General features: G+C 35.2%; 1 protein-coding gene across 4 annotated transcripts in view; it reads left to right on the top strand.

Moving 5' to 3' along the window:
* The window catches only part of Hr4 (nuclear hormone receptor 4), a 132,631-nt gene that overhangs the window by 86,374 nt on the left and 29,567 nt on the right, over positions 1-16,690 (top strand). Inside the window, exon 2 of one of the 4 annotated variants that reach the window (XM_089732748.1) lies at positions 7,829-7,964. The exons of 2 other annotated variants lie outside the window; for them this stretch is intronic. In XM_089732748.1, coding sequence (XP_089588874.1) covers positions 7,829-7,964 — 136 coding nt within the window. Of the gene's footprint in view, positions 1-7,706; positions 7,965-16,690 lie in introns of all 4 variants that reach the window. One more of the 4 variants, XM_089732749.1, reaches the window with a different exon arrangement.

Raw genomic sequence — 16,690 nt, 5'->3', positions numbered from 1 at the left:
GTGATTTCTTTAAAGTTCGTGAAGTTTGTATTGAAGAACTAAACAGCTTTGATAATGACAGTCAAGTGAATTTGTTGCAAATGCCCATCTCTATATTTAAACATAGAGAAAAAATAATATGCGCCAGCCATCGCTACTGTTACATAAGAGTCGTCGGCTGACATTGCTTTTGGTAGAAATTACGCAAGGATGCATCGACTGGTGGCCCCTTACGAAACATTAGGCATTCAGCATGTAATTTTAAGGCGAAACATCACGTTAGATACAGCATTGAAAACACTCTACAGTGGCATATCACGGCAACCTTACATTTCGATTCCACAGACCTCTTTCACAAGCGCCAAATATGATAGACATAAAAGTTAATTTGCCACAATTAAAACATTTCTGTTTAGGGTCGCACAAAAATTGTGAAAGAAAATTTGAAAACTGAAATACATTTCCAATTCAAAATTAACAATGATAACAATGATAATAAAAATAATGATGATAATAATGATATAAAAAAATTAGGAAATTCAAAAATTTCCTTGTACTATTGAAGAAATCGATTTTAAATAATTATTAAGTTTTATTACTAATGAATTGAAATTAACTTTAAGATTTAAGTAAACGACTTAAATTCGCTTGTCATCACGGTCACTGATAATGTAATTTGCAATCGTGAGCACTCGTAACCCCGTTTAACGTTACAGACAAATCATATAAAAATAAAACCCAACCTCATTATAAAAAAACAATAGTAAGCTTACAAATATCACTTAATATATAAAATATGATCACGAAAGTATATACCTACGGGGTCAATTTGCAAACGAGAAACAAACCAACAAACCACACCCGAATACGAATTTTCAAAAGACTTTCGCAAACTCAGAACAAACTGTTAATTGTAACGCATACGAGACGCTAAAAGCTGCGTGCTATTGCACAAAAACATTTGTTTTTTGTTTTTTGTGTTTTTATTTTTGGAAATTTCATCCCGATCGCTGTGCGCGATTACCCAACCGTCGACTGCTAAACATTCGTGAATTAAAACATCTCTTTGATAGAGCTGTCCCAAATAAACAAGGGTAAAGACCTTTTACATAATGTCTGTTACGTAGCCGGTGAGAGGCAATGTCAGCCTCACTATTATTATGACAGGCTAACACTTATAGATCGCCGTACAATGCTTTATTTCGGTACAGTCGAGTACTTAACTGTTAATCTGTATTATCCGGTACGTATCGAGAATTCATAGGAACGTTTGAAAGTTGGAGGTCGATCTTAATCTGTATATTACAACGTTTGCAATCACTGTTGTTTTTATGTTGTTGCAACTTCAGCTTCAATAACAATATAGAGCGCTTTCTACCTACATACATATATGAACGTGTCTACTTCCAAGTTACTCTGTGAATGTACCTTTGTAACAAGCTTTGAAGTAGAAACTTTGTAAATTGTTCACAGTCTTGTTTAAATTGATTGCTTTACATATATATTTTTTAAATATAACTTATGCTATCATTAACAGAAATAATCTTTATCTGTCTTTCGAAGATCAAAAACTTAGAAAACATTCAAATATGGTAATGAGGGTAGCTGTCATTTATAAAAAATATATTTATGTTACGTTACGGTTTACCGTGTCACTGTCATTTGAAATGCGATAGTGCGAGAGAGATAGAGAGATGTTCCTACTACACAACCACTGCTTATTGGTCCCATCTTTAAAATATGAATGGCCACATTCTAAAAACCGATTTCGTTGTTGTTTTAGTGTTACACAAATTGAAACATAGAAAACATATTTAACCTGCCAATTTTATTATTAGTAACACAATATTATTTGTTTTTAAATAATTCGCATTCAACTGTTGACATTAATGGTGTAGCAAAAATTCGAAGGCATTTTCTTCTACACGTTTAATTTTATTTTATTGCAATTTGGGTTTTAGGACCATCGTTGTTGTTTCTCAACTGCAGTTAATAATGCATTGCAGATCAAGGTTCTTCTTTACATCTTAATAAAATTCGTCTTTTGTTTCGCCAGTGTTATGTGCTTAAAAAGGTCAATGAACAGCCTCGGCATTTTTACAAACCTCTTGATACCGTAACAATGTTTGCGGCAACATTCAATTCACAAAATTAAATGCTAAAAACTGCTAGTTAAGGCTCATATTCCGTTTCTAGCGTTTTGGATAGGAAGGCCTTCTGTTTTGTTCGTAACAGAGCGATGTACCCGCCAAATTCTATCGTAGGTGATACAGTGGCGTTTATGCAATTTGAACTCTGAGCCTTTCGTTTACGTTTCGAAATTGAACGGCACAAGTTTGGTAGTTTAGACATGTAGCGTTTAATTTGTTTATTGGCAGTGACGGCCAAAATGTTAGTTTGTTTATCGTTAGCGTTCGGTCTTGACAGCGAAAAAGTGAAAACGGCTGCGGTGGCTGAGCTGTTGTGAAACTAGGCGCCGACGAGGCCTCGTGATGGTGAGCGCGCGAGTACGGTGCGGTCGGTCGCAGCGTCACTTATTATGTAACGAACATGGTATGGGTTCACACAAGCTGACCGTTAAAACCTTTTTTTTATGATTGAAGGCTTACTGGTGGCCCGGAGGCCATTTCAGTTTCACCAGGACAGGTGGGCGAGCAAAGGCTCAGCCAGGAGGGGACCGTTTAATTGTATTCTTTACTGTCACTTCCGGTATTAGAATCGTAAGGTTTGTTGTAAAATAAAATTTATCATGTTCAAAATTAAGACAATTTTCGGATTGCCAACTAGCAACACTGTTGGCGGGAGCAATGGCAGTAGTGGGGACGTGACATAATAAAAAAGGCGGTAGTTTGAAAAAACGACAGAAAAAGCGATGTATTCTGTAGTGAGCATATATCTAAAGATTGTACAAGTGGAGTTACAAATAAATCAATACAGAATTAAGTGAACTCTTGCAATCTATGTATTTATTTCCTGGCTTTGGAAGCTAAGTCAACAGAATATATTAGCTAAAGACCAATATCGTAACGACTAAGCCAGACCCGAATTACTCAATTTATTTAGACGGCTTAGACAATTTAAAATATAATTAGACGGCTTTCGTCAACCACGTGTTGAGTTATATTAAATATAACAAAAATATAATTGTCAGAATATTTATTATTAATACGTCATTTATAACACCATTACAGTAAAGAAAATAATAAGTCTTCAACAAATGCCAAAGCAAAATTAGAAATTGTCAACGTTTCATTTTAAATCAAACAGAGAACGCATTATAGTGGGTAATGAAATCTTAATACAATCACAATTCCCGCCAAAATAATTTATTAGCTATAAAGAAGCTAATTAGCCCATTTAATTTATTTTTCATCATACGTACGATATATAATTATAATCTAAGAGTATTTGTCATATTAAACTGGGCATTAACCAACCGCTCTGCTGGTAAAGCCTTTACCAAATACTTGTTTGAAGAAAAATATTTGAAATATAAATAAACTTAATTTGATAGCGACGACTTCGTCATGCAGTTAACTATATTCATTTTACAAAGGGTCTTCGATAACATCAGTTTTACAGTTACTTTGATGTCATCAATAGAAACATTCCTATAGTTTTGGCAGGTGCGACCTTATTATTAATGACACAACACCAAATTTCACGAGACAATAGCGATGGTAATGTGTAATCGACTAGTGTTTTATTAAGTATTGCTATGCACGTTTTAGGTGTGAAATAATAATATTTAATCAAATTTGAGTGGGTACGGGTATAGGTAGCATCATCCTAAGTGGTTCTGCCGCGAATACTGATGCGGTCCAGTTTGAAGGGTGGAACAACCTTTATAATTTACAGCCTTATGTATCAAGCTGAGTGGTTGCATTTACGTTAAGGTATATATGGGCTTCAGTAAGCATTTAGGAATAGGTCGGCCGTGAGCTTGCTCACTAGTCTATACAAAAACATTTGTTTTCGCAGCAGCCTAAATTACTTTGGATTGTACGTTATCGACCAGACCTACTGGGCTACTGCCTTGAACTATACTTAAGGCAACCCATTCGACTCTTCGTAACATGCTTTTTCTGTAAAAAAATATTTCAGTTATTATGATCTTTAGAATATGAGAGGTACTAAAATCCTTTCAATTTCATACATAATATTGTATCATCATTAAAACATTTGTTTATTTTGAATACAGTCGTATCTGTAAAATAGCATGGAGTTAACTCCATATCCCAAGAATAGTAAGTAAGAAAAGAAAAACGAAGTAGTTAGTAAGAAATCACGTTACCATGTCGGTATTCCTATTCCTTAAAATTAAAATATATATAAATTAAGACGACCCGGTCTGTTCAAAATCAAAAGAAATATACATAGGGAATTTAAACTCAAAGTGATATTAGAGCTTGTTAATTATATCGGTTTAGATCAGATTCCCATTCACGTGACTATTTTTGGGAAAACTAAAATCACTGAATCACATTCATTTAAAAAGAAAAACCAACCGAGACAATGTATCTTATTAAAAGCTTGGCCCGCTTTTAAATTCATTATGAGGTCTTTCACGGTCGAAAACAATTAAAAGTGTTATTGAGACTGTGAAATCACAGTATAAACTTGTTACGAGGGATTATTTGACGAGGTGTTTACGAGATTTCCGAGAGGTCATTAACACTTTTATCGTTCAGAGCGATGGAAAATTGGATTGTCACCAACCGCCTCCGAATAAGCCAAGTTCACAAAACACATCTATCATATAATACGTCGCCCTAATCGGTCAGATGATAGATGTATTGGTCTGGCTGTGTGACGCAAATATAACTTAAGGTGTACTTTTTCTCTCTTACTGCCATGCGTTTTCGCTACAGGAATTCTTCAGTTGGTTTTCAATAGTCAAAATTCTATGAATAATTATTTATATAATTATGATATTATTTATATTAGATAAAGAAAAACATTTGATTTTAGATATCGATTGAAATTCATGTTCAAATTTTAATTTTCTAATTAAATATAATCACTATATGACCTTATCAAACATTGACCTACGATTAATTGGTCTAAACAGAAAATCATGAAAGATTATCGACAGTTCACTCAGTCAGGTCATTCAACTTGAAGTGGAACAGCTTATGTGAAAAACAGCTGTGACTTCGAAGCAATACAGCGATACAATCGAATAGCTTAGTAAATACTAAAAAAACTGTCAAACTATGTACAAATAGCGAAGAAATAACACCTTTTTATTGATAACTTATAATCTGAACGCGTCTCAGATATCTTGAGCCCTGTGAGTGACGATGCTTCAATGATATCACTAAGCAAATATTTATTCAATCGAATTTGGGCAAGGCATTCGCCTGACACAGTTCTGTTGTCCATTATAAACGTAATTGTTTTATTACTACTGGTTGAGAGACAAATTTATGATCAACCAGGCTTTATGTGTGTACCGGAGTATGGACGTCACAACCTCAACGCCATCATCCAACATGAGGACGAAGTTTCAATTGTACTACGGCAGTCCCACTCTTAAAACCAAAGCTGTGACGGTTCCGCGGTGAAAATAAGCAATACCTACTATAATTATGGGCTTGTAAGTCCTTTTACTTTGTAAAGTAAGAAGTATTTACTAACGTTCATGAACGATAGTAATTACTCACTATCGAGTGAGCTGTATCCTCATTTGCCTACAAAAGCAATGAAAATTTTATTTTATTTCATATTCATATTTTTTTAATTTTGCTATTTCTTCATTATGGAAATCCTTCGTAAACACAGTATCAAACTATTCAAATCATTTAACAGAATAATGAATACGTACTTATTACCATTTTTATAACTTACATTAATAACGACGTATTTGTTATACCGTCACATGGGTTTTAGTGTTACTCCAGAACATTTGCCAACTTAGTGACAAAAACTCATAATGTCCTCATTCGATCACAAGATAGAATCGTATTACGTTTGGAGAAACGCAGACTCATTTGTTATAGTTTGTCGAGAACAAAGAAAATAATATCTGCCTTATAAAAATGACCCTAAAGATAGTCGCGTTAAAGTTTAAACAGTTTAAACCTACTTATGCTAATAAGACGCGAGCTGCGCGGTTCCAAGAACAAAATCTTTTTTTAGATGCTGCACGGACTTCCTGTTTTTTTCTCCCAAAATTGGGTTATACGGTTCGGGTTCGCTTTCACCCATTATTCATAGTTGGACGGACCATTGCACGTTGCGTCAGTCTTATGAGTGGTCGTGTTTCCTTCAGGAAAAATAGTTAACCCAGTTTCAGTTATTCCAGGCTAATTTTACCGGCGCGCTACCTGACCGGGCGCAGATCGTCCGACACCTTGGATCATCGCTTGTCATCCTCAAACTCATTTACGAAACTTACGTAATTGGTTCTTAATGACAGATCCATAGAAGATGTCGGTTTAAATGTTTCATTTTTAATTATATTTTTGAAATTTTTACTTTTTGATCTTTTGAAAAGAGAGTAATTTCAAAAAACTACGCGCGTACTTTAATTATACAACTAAAAAAATTCTTAACAAAGCAAGTATGGTTTTGTGTGAATTCTTTGTTATTCCTATATAGGGCAGTAAATACATAGTAGAATGTCGAAGTAGCTTATCGACAGTAAATGGAGATTGTCGTTTTGCAAACAAATGTTACTGTGAAAATTCCATTGAAGTAACATTGTATGGACGTCTATTGTTCAACTATGATTCAGAAGCACAATCTAGATAGATTTGAATAGCGACCGATGCTAACGAACTCCGTTTTAATGTAATCCAACACCGAAGTGTGCCATCGGCCTGGCTAACCTTTTAGACAAAAACGCCGTATGTCGAACATATCGGACGGATTCGTTGTTGAATAGCGTTTCATACGCGATATTCCCTTTTATTAATAACTTAATTACGAACGGTGATTCGTTATGAAGGTTAGAAAACCAAAAAGTTTGGTTACGCTAAGTCATTTCAACAATCAATTTTAATACAAATTTGGCCAGTATATGTGATCACATTTGTGAAATATTTTGAATTTTGTTAGAGTTGCTTTTAATTGAAGTCGGATACTGTGTGGAGCATTCAGTGTGCGATCATGAAGAACAGCGCGTGCGCGTGCGGCTGACCTAGTTTTGCGCTGGCGACGATTACCGCTCGGTATTAGACCACACACGCTAGCACCGACGCGTTGCGCTAGCACTCCCATCTATATTATCGTAGCCCATCCTAGTCACTACTCAACGCCGACTAACTCAACATTCAACCGAATCCCTTTTCGGCAGTTCAACGACCCCGCTATCGAAATCCGCACACTCACACGCGTGTCCTCGACGAACCGGCCAGATAAAAAAAAACGAAATAAAAAATATTTCTTGTAACGGTGAATAAGGACCAGACAGAGATAAATATATTTCGGCAGTGCACTCGTCGAGCGTAAGGTCGACTACGAAAAATACTGACGCAATTTTTACAGCGTACGTAATTGAGCACTAACGAAGTCAGCGGTGTGTGCGTGAGCGCCGAGAGCGACGCCCGCGTCCGCCGAAACGGAGGCGGAATATTTAGGTGAAAGTGTTTCGAATTTCGACATGACGACATTCGCGCGCAGTCGTTATCGTGATTTTGCCGAATCGAGAGGTTCGGTGCGCGCTCATAGCCGAACGACGAGACTGATAGCGCCCGCGCAACCCTTGCCGCTTCGATCCGCAGGAAGTGCCCCGGACTCTGCATGCTGACAACTGTTCAGTGATTGTCGTAAAAAAACTATGCTGAGAGTTGGTGTTTCTAAAAATTTTCGAAGACGTAAATTAAAAAGGTGATCGGTGCATCAGGGACAAGGTGAATCTTCGTGTGATGTGCGTGGTTCGCCAGTAGACAAGCTGTCGGCGGGTGACAAGCTGGGGCCTGACGAGGCGCACGACGCCTCTGCGCAAGCACAACAACTGCAAACGATGACCTCCACAATGGGTAAATATTAACTTAATTTTTCCCATGTCATCAGCATCAAATAAATTCCAAAAAAATTTTTCTATCATGCTATTTAATTCAACAATATTTTTACTTAATGTTTTTGTGACTATGTTTGAAAAAAATTGACTGAAAAAAAGCAAATGGCACAAGTTCACAGTCAATGTTGAATTTACTGTACAACGCGTAGCTCTACAACCGTAGCATACGAGCTACGAGCTACGTTTTCTCTGAATAATGATCAGCATATAAGGATTTTTTCGAATTCTCTAATAATTTAATTTGTTGTTGAAAAATATTTACGTATAAAAATATATGAATGATATGAAATGAAATTTAGTCCTTTTTTAAACTTTGTATGTTTCTTCTAATTATACCACCTCACCTCAAAAAAATTTTTCATAACAACTCACTGTTCTATCAATTTAATAATAAACAGAACATATTATACAATATACGTAATATTTAAGTTAATTTTAATCTACAGAAGAAGAAAAAATAGAAATTTTTCTTAGAAATAGAGAGAAAATATGTCCAAATTTTTTCCTCCATTTATTAAACAGCTATCCCACAAAAAATCCGCGACTCGGTTTGATTTAAAAAAAAAAATCTATTACTTCATTTATGTTATTAGTTGTTTAAGAAATTTGTGTTAATACGACCAATATAAAGTGTTTAAATTTTGTATAGTATTTTTGTTATGAAAATAATATAATGTTAAAAATAAACAAATCATGAATTAGAAAAATATCAATAGAAAGATGAGCTCGAGGGAAGGTTGCCTCTAAGTATACACGGAAATTATTCTCTAAGTCTGTTTTATTTTATATGCCTTATCAGAACCGTGAGGTCATTATATTCATGTTAGAATAAAAATAATCTTAAAACATAATATGATAAAAGGTTTTATTTTTATTGTAAGTGAGAGTGCTAGTAATAGCTACGACTTTAATTGTCGAGAGAAAACCGTTAAGAACTATTTTTTGCAATATCCATTGACAGTGTACAGATTGCAAAACAAAGCCAATAATAACATCGAGCAGTAACCGTGACATTCCCAAATCGTCTCGTGGATCGCAGTCGTGATCAAAGCTAGGGTTGAGATTTCATTCAACATTATTTTATTTTTATTAAATCAGAATAAATCACACAACAATTCGTTTAAATAAGCACACATTTGCTTATTAAAACTGATTGTAATATCTGATATTAACACAAAACATACTATACATTTACATATATTTAATTGAATGAGAAATCCAACCCTAATGACAAGCAAACTTTTACTTTTATCGAAACGCCTCCCTTTGTCTTTAATCTATGGTCTATGGTCGGGGTCGTTGCTCCCTCGCCATCACTGTTGCCGAAATTCGTTTTTTACGCTCACTTTCCAATACGGTGAAAGCGAAAATGTACAGAATGTCACTGCTTCCTTTCATAGCATTGTGGTGGGAGGACGTCGGCTTAAACGATAATAGTTTGTCCGTCTAAAACATCATTGTTCGCTCATTTGAATGACTATGGCTTTTGTCAACTATTGCATACAATGTTCTTATAGAAATTTACTTATCAATTAATTTGTTTATGTGCATGTTTTGGATTCTAATAATATATCATAATTTTTAAGTTTCAAATCTAATTTTTTGCATGAACGAAATTAATTTTTTTATGTGTAGTAAAACAAAATGTTGGCCATTTACGCATTAAGACATGGGTTGTGGAATTAGTAGCAATAGATTTCAAAGGTGTAAAGCTATGTTGATATTTAAATACACCGTGCATATCTGTATCAAAACAGGAAATCATACAGATAGGAAGTTCTAGAGTTAAAAATGGAACGCTTTGGCTTTGTGCGCACGCGCAGCTTGAATGTCAAGGTGCATCGGAGGCCACGAGAGAGGCCCAAAACCCGAGCCGAAACATTGTACTCTGTATAAGAATATTCACGGTCAAACCAAACACAAATTAAAGTTCATTGATTCAATAATGATTCCAAAGACTAATTGTCAACGATCTCTGCATAACAGGCAGGACGCCCGGTATGGGTATGTCCGTGCCAATTTTTAGGAAATATATTTTCTAACATGTGTCCATTATCGACACAAATAACCAACATATTTAGGTACGAACGACACACAAGAATTAAAAAGAGTCAAAAATAAAATAAAAAATCAATTTTTTCCCGTTTTTTTTTTCTTATGTTCGACTAACATTGTATAAAACTATACCTAGTAGGTTGTTATAATTGTGCTTATGATCCGTTTTAATGGGCAAACTAATTCACGGGCCCCCAAGCGTTAAGCGATTATCAGTGCCCTTCAATTATTAAATTATATTAGAATGACGGCGATAACAGAAACGCATGTCTAAAATTTTTACAGAACCAAAATATTTCAATCACTTGAAAAGATTGACTTGACTGGAATTTACTACTCGACTAGACTAATCTATCAATGGTAGCCTAAGCAAGTGCGTATTTTACAAAAAAAATATGCATGTAATTTTATATATAATGCATGTTATAACAACAGGTTTTCTCACGCTTACTGTATAATAGATTGATTAAAAATTCTAATTCACTCGTACATTTAATTTTGTTTAAAGATCCGTAAACATATTTTAAGTTTTGAAATGGTATGCCATGCCTAACAACATGTTTATCCCAACGTAATAAATAATGTTGAAAATTAAACAACAGTACAAAGTAATCTCGCAAGTAATTAGGTATTATAATCGACCATGAAGGTTTTGTCATTACCTTCGTAAGGCTAGCTGTTAAGATAATAAGAAGTTCGTTTACCTCTGTGATTTAATTTTAAAGTTTCTGAATTTCGTATATTTTTTAACAACTTTTATAGTCTACATGAGATTATTTAGAAGTTCATAAGAAAAGTCTCATGTTAACATTAAAAAACGAATCCTAAAATGTTTTCACAGATTAACTTATTTTCACTTTATTTTATTTAAATTCAGAGCCTAGGGACTTTCACCTAAATGCCAAAGCAACCACAAATATCATTTGGGCGGTGGTGTGGGCGTAAGTGATCAAAGCAATGTCCGTTCTATGAAGGACAAGTCATACCTACCTACCGTGAGTCAATAAACTTGTGCCTACTACAGAAACCTTCAACTATTTTATTCACGTATCGTCAACAAAATGATAGAAATTCATAAACTACTCGGTTTTTTTTTATATCTGAGACATAATGAAAATTTGTATGTACCACAAGCATAGAAATTTGCTCATTTTACTAGTAGTACGCCGAAATTAGATTCTACAAGTGTAGGTATAATATGTAAATACCTAAAAATAAACATAATTAGCACAAATATATCTTGCATTATAGTCATTATCATTATTTATTAATAATTCTAACGATAACACATTAATTACATCGCGATTAATATCTTTCCTTAGATGGTTCTTGTCCGCTTGATGGCTGTCTGGAATAGATTTTAGCCGTGAGACCGCCTATTATTACACTTTTGTGTTTAATGTTCATTATTTTGGATATATAATTGCTGTTGTACAATAAAGCGTACTCTACTAATCGAAAGTCTCAAGTTATCTATGAATCCTAGCTATCACATAATGCAAAGTGGCTCGTGAATGAGACGTATGCAATTCAAGTTACCACAATATGATTTATACCAGCGGTCGGGGAACCGGGGTAAATTACCCCAAATGGGGTAAAATGAAATTTTAGGGGTAAAAATTAAACTTTTGTGAGTAAAAAGTATATACTGAAGAGAAACTTCTTTAGAATCGTAAAATTTTTAGTTATTTTTTTCTTTTCAAAATTATCATGGGGGTTATATTCTGAAAGATACAATAAAGAAGCGATTTCGTTGTTTTTGTTCTTCGACATGGGGTAATATCAACTTACACAAAAATATTTTAGGGTAATAATTAAAAAAACTTCCCCGACCGCTGATTTATACAATTCATTCAGTACACTTCTTCTCGATAAAATTTGATCATTATGTACGTGTGCAACCTTACACGGTAATGACGATCGACGAAACAGGCGCCGACCTCGGGCTTGACACTGACAAAGAAAATACGTCGTATCCACTTTATGCACTCCTTCTTGCTCACACTTTTAACAATTATCATAAACCAGAACGGAATAGATACTACGGCCAATTATACGGGCTACAGATTTTACCCTGACATTGCGACCGGAACAGCTAGCTTCCTGCATTTTAAACTATACGATTAAGTTGTATATCTTTTATCTTGAATGCAAGCGGAAAAATCGAAGCATCCTTAATTAGTTGAACAGCAATTTAATAGCGTTAAACTTTTGGGAAGCTATTAATGGCGCATCTCCATCCGTGATTTTCAAGACTGAACTACAATTGATTTTACAAGTGTTTTCAAAGTCAACAACTTTTTGTAACCTAAAGTCTATTGAGCATTTGCAACTTCAGTTGTAATGAGTAAAAAACATAATAAAAGGAAATATGCAAACATTTCAGATTATCCGATTAATTCACTTAAATTATTACTACAAAATTTATTATTTTAGCTACGAAATAACACAAAGACCTTAACCCACTCATCTGGTACTTGGAACTGATGCAATACAATATCATTAGTGCATTTTGTAACCTTGCTTAAGACATTCGCACTCATTTCTATTTCATGTAATTCGTATAAAGATTCGAACGGACGTTTAAGTTTTGACATTCTTAGGTGTCTTCAAGTCTAACTTTGTATCAAAGAACATTGTAGTCTTTACTAAGTAAACCCAATACATAACGTGTCGTATATAAAATTGATGCACGATTAAAATAACCCATGATAAAACGACCATGATAAAATTAGAACTAACTCTCCTTTCCAGTGATTTGTCGTATTGTCTTGAACATTAACACTGTGTAATTTTGATAATTTAATGAAGTGGTGAAATAATAAACACGCGCGCGGAAAACCTAATGTTGTGGGCGACAAACCGGGTGGCCATGTCCGAGGTCGCGATTACTTCCGACTACTCTGACAACAAAACTATTTTGACAACAGCACGTGTAACTCCGCGCCTTAAACGATAAGGTGCTTCCTATAACATGAAGGAAATTTCAACAATCGTTGAATAGATTTTGTATTTGAATACGTTCCTTTACGTCTTTATCACACGGAAGACACTTTTTTGAATTATAATTTAATCATATATGGTGACCGATACAGCTATGTTACATTCGAATGCTATGATTAGATATTTTTTTATTGCTTAGATGGGTAGACGAGCTCACAGCCCACCTGGTGTTAAGTGGTTACTGCAGCCCATAGACATCTACAACGTAAATGCGCCACCCACTTTGAGATAAAAGCTCTAAGATCTCAGTATAGTTACAACGGCTACCCCACCCTTCAAACCGAGACGCATTACTGCTTCACAGCAGAAATAGGCAGGGCAGTGGTACCTACCCGCGCGGATTCACAAGAGGTCCTACCACCAGTAATAAATTGGGCAAAGGAAAAAATTAAATAAAATTACGCAATATTCATCTATTATTTGAATTACATTATAATATTATAATTAAACAAAGCAGATTACAAATAAGAAGCGGTCAAGTGAAGTGACCGACCCTGAGTGCGGACGTGCTGACGACTGCTTCCGTATGACGTCTCAGACACCTGTCCGTATCGTTCAAGTTCATCTTCGTCACTTTAATTAAAAACGTAATATTACAAGTTTTTTTTATTGTTTGTAAACAACAATTAAAAAAATTCCTGGAAATTCAAAATGTTCAATAGACGAACGAATATGTTTCCTATACAAAAACCCACGCAGCACTTACAGATTATGGTGAATACATACATTTTAATATGCTTAGTTAGCAACATGGTTTTACGTTAAAACTGAATTAAGCAAGAATTTCCTCTAGACTATATCGCACATAAACAAGAAATAATCTGGAATAATTATTATGGTCATCTGGTTCCAAATTAAAAATCTCTCAACGATTAGTACTAAATTCCGAAACACGTACTGCATATATTTAAATATCGATATTATATAGATATTGAACGTCATCGAATTGTACCTCGCAGATGCAAATCGATTTTAAGTTTCCTCTGTTCACGGAAGTCTAGTCAATCGCACGACCTCCCTCAAAACAGTATTCGTAAGTATATTCGTTCACTCGCCAATCAATTAACTCACTCTTACACGTCACTATCAAGGTCTTTGACTCATTCTGGTTTATTTTGGGGACATTCTAGAGTTCGTTTATCTCTTTATTGACAAAATAGTATCGAACGTTGCACTTAAACGCGAATTACAAGTTATTCAACTGACGATTCCGTGGTATTTGTTTAGTAATTCATGTTCGTTACAAAGTTTCTATAATGTTTGCAAAACATAATTAGATAATGTTTCTTGTTTGTACTGTTATTTGTTCCGATGCTTGACCTTAGAGCTGAGTTTGGTCTGCTATTATTTAAGGGAGCTGCTGTACATATTATCTTGCTATCGGTCATCCAAAATACGTTCCTATCCATTATATGAAAACAAAAAGTAAAACTATTCATATTTTCATTATTTATGTCTATTAAATTCATAGACATACATATTCATATTTACGCATTCGAACGCCGCGTTTATTTAGGACAGGGATTCCTAAACTATTTTGGGCAAAAGATCCCTTTCGAAAATAAACCTTTACCTCAGATCCCCGTAGTCAAATTACTTTAAAAATGCTATTCCTATGTATTTTTTTATTGATACAAAATACTTACTAATTCAAAAACTTTGTTATGTTATTGTCGTGTGTACGAGTGGTTTGGGGTACAATGACCCTAATTACAACATTGAGTGCTGGGCACGAATACTTCTAGTACCCAAACACTCAGGAGAAAATCCTAGATCTGGTCCGTTGAGTGTGAAAGGTTATACATATTTCATTATTGGCTGTGCCCTTTACGTTAGTGAAGTCCACGAGTAGCAAAAAGTATTTTCCGTCATTTAAATGTATATACATAAGCCTCAGAATCCTTACTAATATTATGAACACAAATGTAGTTCAGTCCACCCCACTGTTGAACAAGGGTTTCCGCCCACGCGGATGAAGCAACAGACGGAAAGCTAGTTTGATAAAAAAAAATCATCATCATCATCATTATCCTGCCCTTCTCCCAGTCACCTGGGGTCGGCGCAACATGTTTTCTCCTTCCATACTCTTCTATCATATACCATTTCTTCGCTCACTCCCCTCCTACCCATATCGTCTTTCACACAATCCATCCATTTCTTCTTAGGTCTACCTCTTCCTCTAAATCCTTCCACATTCATAGTTAACACTCTCTTAACAACCTCATTTTCATTTTGTCTCATCACATGTCCATACCATCCCAAACGTGCACTCCTCAGCTTCTCTGTCACAGGTGCCACTTTCAGACTTCCTCTAACATATTCATTCCGTATTCTATCCATTCTCGTTACTCCACACATCCATCGCAACATTCGCATCTCTGCTGCATGCAATCGCCTTTCATCTGCCACTTTCGTTGTCCAACAGGCTGATCCATACAAGACGGCAGGCCTTATTAAGGTCTTATATATCTTCCCTTTTAGGGGAAGAGGGATGTGCGAGTCACATATGGTGCCCGTGACCTGCCGCCATTTCATCCATCCTGCGTTAATTCTGTGCTTCACAGTACGATCCAGTTTTATTTTTTGATAAAAAAAAATATGCGATAAAAATTCAAATCGTAAGATATTATTGTATTTTAGAAACACCGAAATAGCCGATACTAATTTATCATTCGTCTTTACGTTGACGTATTTCATGACTCAATCCTTATCAAAACATAGGCTATGAATATTTTTACGAGAATTCCTCTCCCCGATCCACGTCATAGTACGTATGATAATACGTAGTTTATTATGAATCCCATATTCATACGTGTTTGCAGTTACGTAAATCAGTGCATTCTTATAATTTTTTTTTAATTGTTTTCTTATCAGAGTACCTACACGCGATCGTTCACTTCTAATCTTAAGTTTCGTTTACGTCAAGACGAGAAAAATACTATTCGATTTTTGTGTTTTTTTTTTCATCCCACTCACGTTCACTGCTAGACATAGGCCTCCCCCAAGGTTCGCCACAATGACCGTTGTATAAATAAGTACTATTAAATGTCACGAATGGTTTTCTTACCCTATTCGACCGTTACCGATTTTGGATCACCTGTCATTAAGCTTACCGGAGACTACAATGTATTTACTGTGATTCACTTTCCGAGATATATATGTATATATATTTTTATTGAAGATGGGTGGACGAGCTCACAGCCTACCTGGTGTTAAGTGGTTACTGGAGCCCATAGACATCTACAACGTAAATGCGCCACCCACCTTGAGATGTAAGTCCTAAGGTCTCAAGTATAGTTACAACGGCTGCCCTACCCTTCAAACCGAAACGCATTACTGTTTATATAGCAGAAATAGGCAGGGTGGTGGTATCTATCCGCGCGGACTCACAAAAGGTCCTACCACCAGTTGATGTCGATATTTATTCGATGTCTCAATTGCATTGTACTACCGCGGCTCCGTCGTTTGAATAAGAATATAATTATTGTTTCGCAGACGAAATATGTTGGAACGTATCCGTGTGGAATCACAATACTAAATGGACAGTAATAAAAATAACTTCAATGTTTTATAATGTTGATGCCCATGACCCATTATTTTTCATGGGCACTGTCTCAAATTATACGT

Source organism: Bombyx mandarina, chromosome 15 (assembly GCF_030267445.1).
Source record: "Bombyx mandarina strain Sakado chromosome 15, ASM3026744v2".
Lineage (NCBI taxonomy): Eukaryota > Metazoa > Arthropoda > Insecta > Lepidoptera > Bombycidae > Bombyx > Bombyx mandarina.
Note: the sequence above shows the minus strand (reverse complement) of the source record. Positions and strands in the feature narration are given on the sequence as shown.